Source organism: Ambystoma mexicanum, chromosome 1q, assembly GCF_040938575.1.
Source record: "Ambystoma mexicanum isolate Mex_15411 chromosome 1q, UKY_AmexF1_1, whole genome shotgun sequence".
NCBI lineage: Eukaryota > Metazoa > Chordata > Amphibia > Caudata > Ambystomatidae > Ambystoma > Ambystoma mexicanum.
In genome coordinates this window covers 389,223,882-389,236,352 of record NC_090922.1, presented here as the reverse complement: position 1 = coordinate 389,236,352, position 12,471 = coordinate 389,223,882, and the positions used below count along the sequence as shown (strand labels likewise).

The window sequence follows — 12,471 nt, the reverse complement described above, 5'->3', positions numbered from 1 at the left end:
CCAAATTTGGGTTGCATGAATACCTAGTGATGCCTTTTGATTATTTGTGTAATTCACTGGCAGCTTTCCAGAATTTCTTCCAAGAGGTTATCTGGATCTTTTTGTAATTGTGTACATTGATGAAATTCTCATCTATTCAGAGACAGTAGAACAACATGTTCATCATGTCAAGGCCCTGCTCAGGCACCTGCAATGCCATGACGCCACTGATTATTATGGCAGAGTATGAGGTGGGCCATATCCTGGATTTAAGGAAGCAACAGCGGCAACTCTGGTATTTGGTGGAGTGGGTAGGTTATGGACCGGAAGACAAGCCTTGGTGATGTGCTTCGCTAGTGCCCTAGACCACTCAGGGACTACGTTTCCCATTTGTAGCCTGGAATCCTGACGTGCACGCAGAACTGCCTGTGCCAGGTGCTGGTTATTGTTGATACAGGCGATGGCAAGGAATTTACAGTCGATAGTTTAACTGGACACCTATACTAACCAGGTGTTAGGGAGGGCGTGCTTTGCTAGAGGAGAGAGAGGGACAGCCATAGAGGCCATTGAACTAAAAAGCCTTGAACCGTCGGTGAGGCTTGGAGTGTTTCTTCTGCCATCTGTGACAATCAATCCTCCCTTTTCGTGAGAGCCCAAACTCTTATTTGACATTATCCACTGATACCTTTGTAAAGGATCCCCGAATGCAATGTGGAGTGGTCACAGAAATTCAACATTAAATAAACCATACGGTAAAAATTAAGTGAACTAAAGCAATGAACATACTAGACGATCCAATATGTCGGCACCAGTCATAAGGAAAAGAGAATGGTTGGCAGAAATGCTCTTTTACAAGATACGCTGAACAAGCCTTGATATTTCAGGCATCTCAGAAACCCTAGTACCTTGTCGCTGTTTACAAACATGTGGTTGAGGTTTTTTCAAGAAGAAAGCAATTCTCAAATGTTCCAACTCTAAACAAAGACTGTTTAAAAATTAGCGTAGATGATTAAGCTTAATTTATGAAATTGACAGAACTAGAAGTTAAATGTTCGTACCCATCCAGGTAATCATTTGCTCTTTGCTCTGCAGCAACTGCTTTCTCATCTGGCTTGCCAACCCTTTCCATGAAGCAGAGTGTTGGGTCAGCTCTAATGGTGTTGTACTTTTCATAACCTGTAAAATAAGAAAAAACACATTCAAATTATAAACCAAATCTAATAAACACCAAACCCTATAAATATAACTTTAAAATGAAGACAAATTAGTCTGCCATCTTCATCACATACTTACCATGCTTAAAAACACCAATGAGGAGTGACTTATCCGCATCTGCATCCCACCAGTCTACTGGGACTTCCGAATGTTCTGGCTCTGGGACCCACATATTAATTTCACTGCAGAGTGCAAGAGAATACCCAATATTAATAAAGTGAAAATATTATAAATCTTACATTTTCAGTAAGACAATGAATGTGTTACATGTAATTTTCAGAAAGAGCCTTGTATTTACAACACAATTTTATCAGAGACAGTATTCAGAGTTTGTCTCATAAGCCACAAATGGCTGTTTATATACCGTATGACTGGTATTTATGTAGAGATCTATCTCAAAGGTGTTCAAATTATTTTCCAATTTTATTCACAGTGGCCACTTGTGTACCCTGATACATTCCAGAGGGTGCTTTAGGAGAATAGCTGTTTAAATAATCAATACATCCAGTGACTTACTTAAGCAAAGCCCCCTATGTGCAGCAAATCTCTCTCCTACAACATTTACCTTGCGTGACAGGGCTGGGGTTGCGAAGGAACTGGACCTGTAACACCTCCAAGGGTGCCAGAGTGCCTGCAGGTGAACTCTTCCCAGTCCCTCCTTACCTGATAATGCAATTCCCAGCAGAGAACAGGAGCCACACAACACCCGGATAGCTGGCAGACCGATGCAGGAGCAAGGTCAGTGCGGCTGAAGCAGGAAGAAGAGGAGGGGGGGGGGGATACTGGGAACAGCCCTGGAGAGAGGCCGACCGAGAGAAAGGAGGCGTAGCACCACTATCAAGGAGGGAAAACGCCTGAGAGAAGCAAGCCAGCATGGAGGCTTGGAGAGCAGTGCATCTCCAGCAGACAGACTCTGCTACAGCCCGTCATCAAGGGAGAACCCATTAGCCCACTAAGGATTTCTATATATAAAATAGGCCGAGAAGGCAACAACATCAAAGGACAACAACCCTATATGGGCTGCTGTATTTGCTATGCCCTGAATTCGTCAAGTCGCATAACTCCTAAGGGGGCACGGCTTAAAAGTCCTTCTGAGGCATCCTATGCCCTCTCCCTATCACACTGCATGTACAAAGGTTAAGTTGATTGGCCAAGGTCAGCAGCCAAACAAGGGAGAGGGAGGGAGATTTAAGGAAGTCAGTAAAAGCAAGAGGTGTGGGTTAGTAGGTGGAAGGACGACTGAGATACCAGAGGACAGACTAGGTTGTTCTACCCCCAAATGAGGCTAGCATTGTGCGTTCCTGTTTGTCATACACCCCCCCTCGAGTTTCCCAATGCCAGAACTGTCTCTCTGCCACTTGTACGGCATCAACATGATTCCTCATGCCAACTTGTCAACAGAGGTTGCCCTTCCTCATGAAAGGATCCCAAGTGATCGTTGAACACTGCAGTTCATTTTTTCATCACCTAAATGTCTTGTAATTTTTTCTTCCACTCTGCTTTCGTTGGCACCCCCACATCTTTCCATTTTTGGGCGAGCGTCAATCTCCCCTCTCTGAACATTGCCTCTTATATCCTGGGAATTCTATATTCCTCCCTGTCCCATGCAGCAATACCCAACCACATTTGGAGCCGGTCTATTGTGAGCTGTTCCCCAATTATTTCTTTGATCCAGCTCAAAAGCTCATCCCAGTTGATTTGTATCTTTGGGCAGTATCGCCACATATGGGATAAAGACCATATTTGGTCACAGGCCCTCTAGCATTGTTGGGAAGCTCCTTGGTACATTTTCCAAAGTCCTGGCACCACATTTGCAGTATTTTAAAATTATGTTCCATGGTGGAAATGAACAGATTCCCATGAAATGTTACCTTATAGACCCATTACCATTTTTCATCTGTTATGTCCCGCCAAGAGAGTTCAACCCAGTATCGCTTGTATGTTTGTCTGCCTGTAATGTCCGCGGTAATGAGCACTTTATATACTCTTGAGATAATACTTTTTCTATTAACTGAAGGTTTTTTTTCTTAGGGTGTTAGTTCCCTAAACAAATTCTCATACCACTTCTGGTCTCTAAATATACCATGGAGTCGAAGGTAGTCATAGATAGTGTTCTTGTCAAAGCCTAGGGTCTCCCCTATTTCTCCAAATTCCAGGAATTTACCGTCATTAAACAGTTGCCCCACCCTTTCCAGACCTCCATCGGACCATTCTTAGGTATTTCTAAAGCCTTGACGAAAAAGATTGATCGGGGGGGCCCATACCGAAGTCAGAGGAGAGGGCCAGGAGGAGGGATGTATGTGATTATTTCTTAAACAAAAATGTCGAATCTGAAAATGATGAATTTGAAAGGCCCATTACAAAATAATCACGCACATCAGCATCCGTGGTATTTTTTTAAAAAACTTTATTTGTACCCCACATTCCCTTTTAGGGAAGCAGAGGACACCCCTGCCACCCATTATTGTCAAAAAGGGAGAGCGGAGGACATCCCTGCAGCCCCTGCTCCCCAAGCACTTGCGCAATCTGAATGACACCTGGCCTAGTATGATCGTCTGTCTTCCCTTTGTTCCCCATCCCTTGCCTCATCGCGCCTTGAAACACTTGTGTATAGGCGCGTTATAAATGTCACATCATATAATATCATACTCAACATAGTATTTTTCTTTTTTTCCAGTGCCGAATTTGGCATTTTCTCCTACTCGATTTTATTTCTCTTGATTTTTTCGATGGATACTGTTCTTTTTCCACAGTGCCCATACAACTCCCAGGGTACGGATTTCCCTCAGTCGTTTAGGGATTTCATTATCAAGAGCCCATAACAGGTCACACACTTTTCGGGGATGGGTTTCAAAGTCTTCTAAGTCGATCTAGTATGTTCTCAGACTCTCCCTCATGTGTTACCCCCCACATTGCGTACCATGTGCGCCAAGAGCCTGCCCGGTTTGTCCTGTTCCCCGTATCTGTGTGCTGCTGCTAGTCTATCAAATTAGCACAATTCCCTGTCTGCCACTGCTCAGTACTTGTCTAATTGCGTTTTGATATCTGCACTAGTCTGCACCGTCGGGTTACTTGCATTTTGCACTTGTAATCGGGCAAGTGTTTCTTTTCACCTCTTAAGTTCCCTCCTTATGTCACAGAGTACGCCGAGCTCTGTGGACATAGCTATCCCCCCTATATATGCCTTGAACGCCTGCCATAGGACAGCTTGCTGGGTCACGGACCTTTCATTATTCTCGAAAGAATCAGTGATGTGTTGTGACAGACTGGTTCTCAACACAGGGTCAAGTAAGGCCGCCGCTTTGAACCGCCACAGCACTCTTTGTGGCGAGCCCTCCGGGATTTCTAATAGAAGAGATACAAGGAAATGATCCGATAGTGTCCTAGGCAATATCTTGACCTCTGTCACCCAGCCCAGGACCCTCTGGGATATCAACTAGAGATCTATCCTGGAGTGCATGTCATGGACTGTTGAGTGGTAGGTATAGGCCTTCTGATTTCCGTGCAGTCAACGCCAGGCATCCCTCAAATCCAGGTCTGTAATATGCGTGTGTTTTGTGCGTGCTGCATTCATTAGGGATCTGGGTGTGGTGGATGTTTGGTCTAATTCCACATCTAATATGGTATTAAAATCACTTGCATATATTACCTGAGCAGTCGGGTATCTGGCGCATTACTCTGGGTCATCTATATTTGGGCCAAACACATTGATCAAAAGGGTTTCAGCACTGCCCAGCTTCCCGTGGACAACCACATATCTACCGAAGGGGTCACTTTCGGTTGCGTAATGGGTAAATGGAAGCGACCTGTGAATTAGAATCATGACCCCCCCCGGCCTCCCGGCCCGCGTTGAATAGGATGTGTAGAATATTAATATTTACTCACCGTAGTGACTAACGTACTCTTAGTCCATAGTCCCCTTTCATACTGTATGGGCGTCCCTCGCAAGGTATGGGAGACTAAACCTTTTTCACCAGAAAAATCTTCTTCCCTTTTAAATTTAGAGGTGCGCGGCCCTGGGAGCATGCGTTGCCCCGAATCCGCCCTCCGGCGCCACACCTCAGTCCCCATAGACGTGTTGACAATAGATTAACATTGCCTAATGAGACCAGTTTTATTAGGGGGGAGGATGGTGGGACATATGGGGGAAAGGGGACTGGTCACTACGGTGAGTAACTTATAATGACTCTTACGTCCCGTCCCCTTTCCTCCATACTGCATGGGCGATTACAACTGCGTGTAGCCACAGGGTGGAGAGGAAACCCTCCTTAACCAAATAGGTTTCTAAGAATCGCCTGTCCGAAAACCGCCTCTGATCTAGAGCCGGCATCCAAACAGTAGTGCTAGCAGAAAAGCAAAGGGGTGGCCCATGTGGCCGCCCTGCTTATGACTTGAGAGGGGACATGCCGATGGAATGCGACGGCTGTTGCCTTGGCTCTAACCGCGTGGGCATGCAGTGGCTTATGCTGTCCCTCGTAAGCTTCTTTGATGGCCGAGACCATCCACCGGGCTGTGGAGGCCTGATACCCCGGTCTTGATCTGCCGAAGGTGACAAACAGTGCGTCCGACTTGCAGAAGCCCTTGGTGCTATCCAAATTTAATTTCAGGGCACGCCCGACATCGAGGCAGTGCAGAACTCTCTGTGCCTCATCGTTAGGCTCAACAAAAAACATAGGCAGCACTATTTCCTCGTTCAGATGGAATGCGGAAGGCACCTTGGGTAGGAATGCTCGGTGTCCTTAGGACTACTTTATCCTTGTGAAACATAGTATAGGGATCCAAGGCGGCCAGCGCCTGGATTTTGCGGACTCTGCGAGCTGAGGTAAGGCCGACTAGCAAGGCCATCTTAATGGTAAGCAGCCTGATGTCCACGGATGCCCTTGGCTGAAATGGTTTGTTTGCCAGGGCCCCCAAAACTATGTTAAGGTCCCAAACTCTTGATGGGCGGGTAGAGTCTGGCGAGTCCGGTCAAATGCTTCTTGACAATCGGGTTGGAAGAGGAGAACACCTCTTCCTCTGAGTTTCTGTAGGCCCCAATGGCTGCCAAGTACATGCAGCAAGTGTCTACCTGCACGCCCGAGTGGGCGAGGTGCGCCGAGAAGGAGAGCACATCGTACAATGTATATGCAAGGGGGTTGATATCCTTAGAGTCTGCCCAGTGGCAGAACCTGGTGCATTTGCTCTTAAACTGGGTTCTGGTAGCTTTGCTCCTAGCCCCCTGTATGATCTCTAGATTAGCATGGGAAAGGCTGAGGTTTCCTAGCGTGAGGTGCTCAGGAACCACACTGGGAGGGCTAGTTTTGGAGGTGCAGGCTGGATGACCCTGCCCCCCTGCTGCACCAGAAGATGTGCTGGGCCCGTCGGAAGGCGAATGGGCGGTCTCTTCGAGAGGCTGAGCAGCTCTAAGAACCATGGCCTGGCATGACGATGAGGTGACGAGACTCCTTGATCCTGCATATCAGCCTGTGTATCAGCGGTGTGGGCAGGAAGGCGTATGCTGTCCTGCCGTTCCACTGAATCTGAAATGCTACGCCAAGGGAGCTGGGGCCCTGTCCTGCCAGGAGGCAAACTGTCGGCACTTCCTGTTGTCCCAGGTGACAAAGAGGTTCAACTGGGTGTGTCCTCATCTACTGAAGATCTCCTACAGCACGAGATTGTTCCAATTGCCACTCATAATTGTCAGCTCTCAGTCTTGAGCCTGTACGCCTCCAGGATGGATTCCCCCTGAAGGTCGACGGCCGTGAGGTAGATGTTCTCCAGCGCCCACTCCCACATGCTGACCGCCAGCCTGCACAGCAGAGGGGACCTGGTACCTCCTTGCTTGTTGACATAGAACATGCTGGTTGAATTGTCTGAATGAGGACGACCTTGCCCTCGATAACCGGAAGAAAGGCCCCGAGAGCTAGCCACATGGCCTTCAGATCCAGCCAATTGATGTGGTACTCCTGCTCCTGCCTGGTCCAGGTGCCATGGACGCTTTAGTTGTCCAGGGTGGCCCCCCCCATTCCCTGAGAGAGGAGTCCGTAGTGATGGTGACCTGCGAGCTAGGCTGACGGAAAAGTTTTCCTGTCCGCAGGTTGCAGTCCCTGGACCACCATGTGAGATCCGGGTGAAGAGAAGGAGGTACGCTGATCATCTCCGCTTTAGAGCCCCGCTCCTGGTTCCAGGAAGCTGCAAAGTGCAGCTGTATCCTCCTCATCCTGAGTCTCGTGTGGGTGACGGCCAGTAGGGCTGCTGCCATGAGACCCAGTAGGTGTTGGTACCACCGGGCCAATGTCATTTCACTGCTGAGGATGTGCGCAGTGGCCCTCTTTTTGCCCGTGATCTTGTCCTCCGAAGGAAAACTCTCTCAGAGCACTTGTCCCAGATGAGCCCCAAGAAGGTGAGACTCTGCGTGGGCTGCAGCTGCGACTTCTTGCGATTGAGCAAAAAAGCCCAGATTGTGCAGTGTATTCATTAGAGCGTGGAAAGTGTGGTGCACCGCTTCCGGAGATGAAGCCCTGACGAGCCAGTCGTTGAGGTACGGGTATATGTGGTGGCCCTGAGGAGGGCCGCCACTGTATTCATCAGCCTGGTAAAGACTTTGGGGGTCGAGTTGAGGCCGAAGGGAAGCACCTTGTATTGGAAACGGCAGCCCATGATCCTGAATCGTAGAAAAGAAAGATGAGGCTGCCAAATCGGGGCGTGTAAGTACACGTCCTTCAGGTCCAGGGAGCACATCCACTCTCCCTTGCACAATGTCTCCACTATTAAGGCTGTCGTAACCATCTTGAATTTTTGTAGAGGTAGGGAGAGGTTGAGGGTGGAAAGGTCCAGCATAACTCGCAGGCCCGCCTGGTTCTTTTTCTGAATGGCGAAAATCCTACAGTAGAAGCCCAAGCCTCACTGGGAGGCTGGGACATCCTCCACTGCCTGGCTCTCGACGAGCGACCGGATCTGTTAGGGAGAATTCTCCAGAATGGCTAATTTCCCTTACCTACTGAGTCCCTCAGCAGCTTTGCTGGATTTCTAGGATTTATTTTTTACACCTGGTAAGAGTGTGAGCCTTTTTCCCACTCTTACATGTGTTTTGCTCTGTGTGTTTCTACTTTTTGTGTGATCTTGGGCAATGGAGCCTCACCTACTCCATGGCATATTTTTCATGTGTGCTACACAGCACCTTCAGTGCAGTGACACAGGGTTGTCTTTGAGACTTCCCCCCCGACTCCATTTTCTGGGGCTGACTACTGTCCCCCAGGAAAGATAAAGTTGCCATTAACTTTATTTAGTCACTTTAAACCACAGACCCAGTATACCCCATCTTACATGGAGTACTGGAAAGGATTAACTCTTATCCCTTTTTGTCTGTTTTTCTTGGAGCTTTGTTTTGCTCCCTTTTTATCAAGACGAACAAGTTACTTTCTTACCTGGTAACGTTCTTTCGATGGGATGGTCCGACGACATACTCCATATCTATGACAGGTAATCACCACAGCTGTGCTGCTTTGAAAACTTTTTTCAGCGTCTGCGTCCTGCGTCGATGACGTCGATGCGCCGTCATCGAGGATCTCCTCCAACGTCTGACGTCATCCGATGTGATAAGTAGGACGCACGACGCCCGTAGCCTCAGTTGTAGTTTTTTCCCCCAGAATGTGTGACATTAGTCTACTGCCAGTCAGACACAAAGCCTTGCGGAACGTAAGCTGCAATCGCATAAGAAATTCTGCAGCGGGGAAGGTAGGGAGGAAGCGATATGGAATACGTCGTCCGACCATCCCATCGAAAGAACGTTACCAGGTAAGAAAGTAACTTGTTCTTCGAGGGGATTGGGTCCTCCGACGTATTCCATATCTATGACAGACTCCCAAAGCAGTACCAGAGCAAGGAGGAGGGAAAGAATTTAGAATTAAAATTTAGAATTGCCAATCAAATAGCACAGCAAAGGACCGCCTTGCCAAAGGCCAGATCCTGTCCTCGGATGGAATCGAGGGTATAGTGACGTACAAATGTATGTACTGAAGCCCAGGTGGCTGCATCACAGATGTTGCGAATAGGAACGCCCCTCTGCAGGGCAGTAGATGCAGCCATACCCCTGGTAGAATGGGCCCGCAAGCCAGCCGGTGGGTCCTTACCCGCCAAGCGCTAACACTCCGAGATGGCCAAAATAATCCAGCGAGACAAAGTCTGTTTCGTCACAGCTTGTCCCAAACGCTTTCCAGCGTAACCAATAAAGAGTTGATCGTCCACTCTGACCCGGGACATGCGTGAAACATAAAAGCTTAAAGCTCTCCTAGGATCAAGCCTATGGAGCCTCTCCTCTTCCTTACCAGGATGCGGAGGAGGATAGAATGCCGGAACAACAACCTTCTGGGCCAAATGAAATTCCGTCACTACCTTCGGAAGAAAAGAAGGACGGACTCTAAGGACAACCCTGTCCTTATGGAAAACAGTGAAGGGAGGCTTAACTGAAAGTGCCTGTAACTCACTCACTCTGCGAGCGGAAGTGACCACAACTAAAAATACAGTTTTAAGAGTCAACAGTCTCAAAGGACAAGAGTGCAAAGGCTCAAAGGGAGTACCCATTAGAAACTTGAGAACAAGGTTCAAATCCCAACCGGGCACCAGGAAAGGTGACGGAGGGTACACATTAGGGAGCCCTTTCAGAAACTCTGAAATTAAAGGGATTTTAAAGTAGGAACACTCTTCAGACGAGCGCTTAAAGATGGACAGCGCCGCCAGGTAACCTTTAATGGTACCCACTTGCAAGCCCCTGTGGGCCAAAGAAAGTAAAAAGGACAGAACCATGGGGATGTCACATGCAAAAGGATCCACATTCTGAACTCTGCACCAGTCGCAGAACTTACGCCAACGGCAACGGTACAGAGACTTTGTTGCTGGCCGTCGGGCCGACAGCAACACCTCCATCACGTTTTCAGGAAGGTCCCAATCCTTATACCTCAACCTTTCAAAAGCCAAGCGTGAAGGTTGAGGGATCTGACCTCTGGATGGAGAACCTGACCCCCCCTCCCGTGAGAGCAGATCGTCTCGGTAGGGAAGACGACGTGGAGGGCAGATGGACAAGTCGAGAAGGTCCAGGTACCACGTCCTCCGAGCCCACGCCGGAGCAATGAGGATCACCCGGGAACCGAACTTCCGTAACCTCCGCAGCACTTGCGGGATGACGGGGACTGGAAACGCGTACAGCAGTGGGAATGACCACTCCACCACGAACGCGCCTTCTAAGGCTCCTTTTGGAGGAAATTCCTGCGAGCAGAACCTCTCGCCCTTCCGGTTGACACTGGAGGCGAAGAGATCCACTTGAGGGGTCCGCCAAAGGGCGAAGATCTCCAGGAGAATCTCCTGAGCCAACTCCCACTCGTGAGAGATCGTGCTCTGCCTGCTCAGAGCGTCCGCCGTCACGTTTTCGTCTCCGGCCAGATGAACTGCCGAGATCGAAACTTCCTGCTGGATGGCCCAGAACTCGAGCTGCATCGCCTCCCTGCACAGAGGAAGTGACCCTGCCCCCCCTTTTTGATGAGGTAGTGCATGGCCACTGTGTTGTCCGTCAGGATCAGGACATTCTTTCCTCGCACAGTCGGCAGAAAAGCCTTCAGGGCTAGCCTGACGGCCCTCAGCTCCAACAGATTGGTATGGAGTCTGGACTCCGACTGAGACCAATGACCGCTGACTGTCAGCTCGTTGGCATGAGCTCCCCATCCCGTGAGGGATGCATCCGTCACGATCGTCACCTCGGGCCAGGGAAGCCAAAACAGAGCCCCCTTCATCAAGTTGCCTTCGACGTCCCACCACAGAAGGTCCTGGGCGACCGAGGGCGGCACCTGAACCGGGTCCGACATCCTGCCTGAGGACTGCGACCATTGCATCTTGAGTGCCCACTGCAAAGATCTCATCCGCAGGCGAGCCTCTGGCACCAGAAGAATGCAGGATGCCATGAGGCCGAGCAACCTCAAGAACCCGAACGCTGGGAGCGTCTGGGTATGCTGAAACTTGTGCTCCATCTGCTGAATGTGAAGAGCCTTCACCTGGGGAGGAAAACACTGCCCCAGGGAAGTGTCGAGCACTACTCCGATGTACTGGAGCCGCTGTGTTGGCGTCAAATGGGACTTCTTTAAATTGAGGGAGAAGCCCAGCCTGTGAAGGGAGTGGCAGGTGACTGACAGATGATCCAGGACCTGCTCGGGAGAGCGCGCCCTGATCAACCAATCGTCCAGGTAGGGGTAGACTGAAATCCCCCCTTGCCTGAGATGCGCTGCCACCACCACCATGAGCTTGGTGAAAACCCTCGGGGCGGAGGTCAATCGGAACGACAGGACCCCAAACTGAAAGTGCAAGTCGCCAACCGCAAACCTCAGGTACTTCTTGTGCTTGGGATGGATCGGCACATGGAAGTAAGCATCCTTGAGGTCGAGAGACACCAACCAGTCCTGAAGCTGAAGGGCCTGGAGGACTTGAGAGAGAGTAACCATCTTGAACTTGTCCTTCCTGAGGCGTTTGTTCACACCGCGCAAGTCCATGATGGGTCTCAATCCCCCGTCTTTCTTCAAAATCAAAAAATAAGGGGATTACCATCCCTTGTTCCTCTCCGCTACAGGCACCAGTTCTATGGCGCCTTTCTCCAGCAGGGCTTGAATTTCCTGCGCAAGGACCGGATCCGGACTCTTCAAAGAGAGGTTCCCTGGTGGATTGTCGTGAGGCCTCTGCCGAAAGGGAAGACAGTAGCCGTGGGTTATGATCTCCAGAACCCACACATCTGAAGTAATGGCACGCCACTCTACAAGATGCTGTGCCAGCCTTCCCCCAACCGGCGAACCATGGCCTCATGACTGAGTGGTAGCGGCTGCGGCGTCACCTGAGGGCAAAGAGGCAACTGCCCGAGCAGCCTTGGTACCACGGGTACCCTGTCGTCCACCTCTGGTACCCCTGCGTAGGCCTCTATGACTGCTAGCTCCTCTCGCTTTACTGAAGGACGAGTAATAGCGAAAGGAACCACCCCTCCATTGCTGTCCTCTAGGACGAAAAGGCAGAGGTTGGCGAACTGCAACGCCCAACGACTTCGCTGCAGCTTTGGAGGTCTGCAACCTCTCAAGGCTCTCGTCAGCCTTGCTGCCAAAAAGGTGTTCACCGTCAAAGGGCATGTTGAGGAGCCGGGACTGCACATCAGGAGCATGTTAGGGAGAATTCTCTGTTTAGGCTGAATTTCCCAACCTATTGAGTCCCCCAGCAGCTTTGCTGGATTTTTGGGGTTTATTTTTTTCTCCTGCCAAGAGTGAGACTCTT

The 12,471-nt window shown here is 49.7% G+C and overlaps 1 protein-coding gene across 8 annotated transcripts in view; it reads right to left on the bottom strand.

Annotated features, from left to right (window-relative positions):
• Positions 1–12,471, bottom strand: part of CHD9 (chromodomain helicase DNA binding protein 9) — a 3,201,601-nt gene that overhangs the window by 750,227 nt on the left and 2,438,903 nt on the right. For all 8 annotated transcript variants that reach the window (XM_069639531.1, XM_069639523.1, XM_069639522.1 and 5 more), the window contains 2 exons: positions 1,273–1,376; positions 1,038–1,155 (listed from right to left, as the gene is read on the bottom strand). In XM_069639531.1, coding sequence (XP_069495632.1) covers positions 1,038–1,155; positions 1,273–1,376 — 222 coding nt within the window. The remainder of the gene's footprint in view (positions 1–1,037; positions 1,156–1,272; positions 1,377–12,471) is intronic.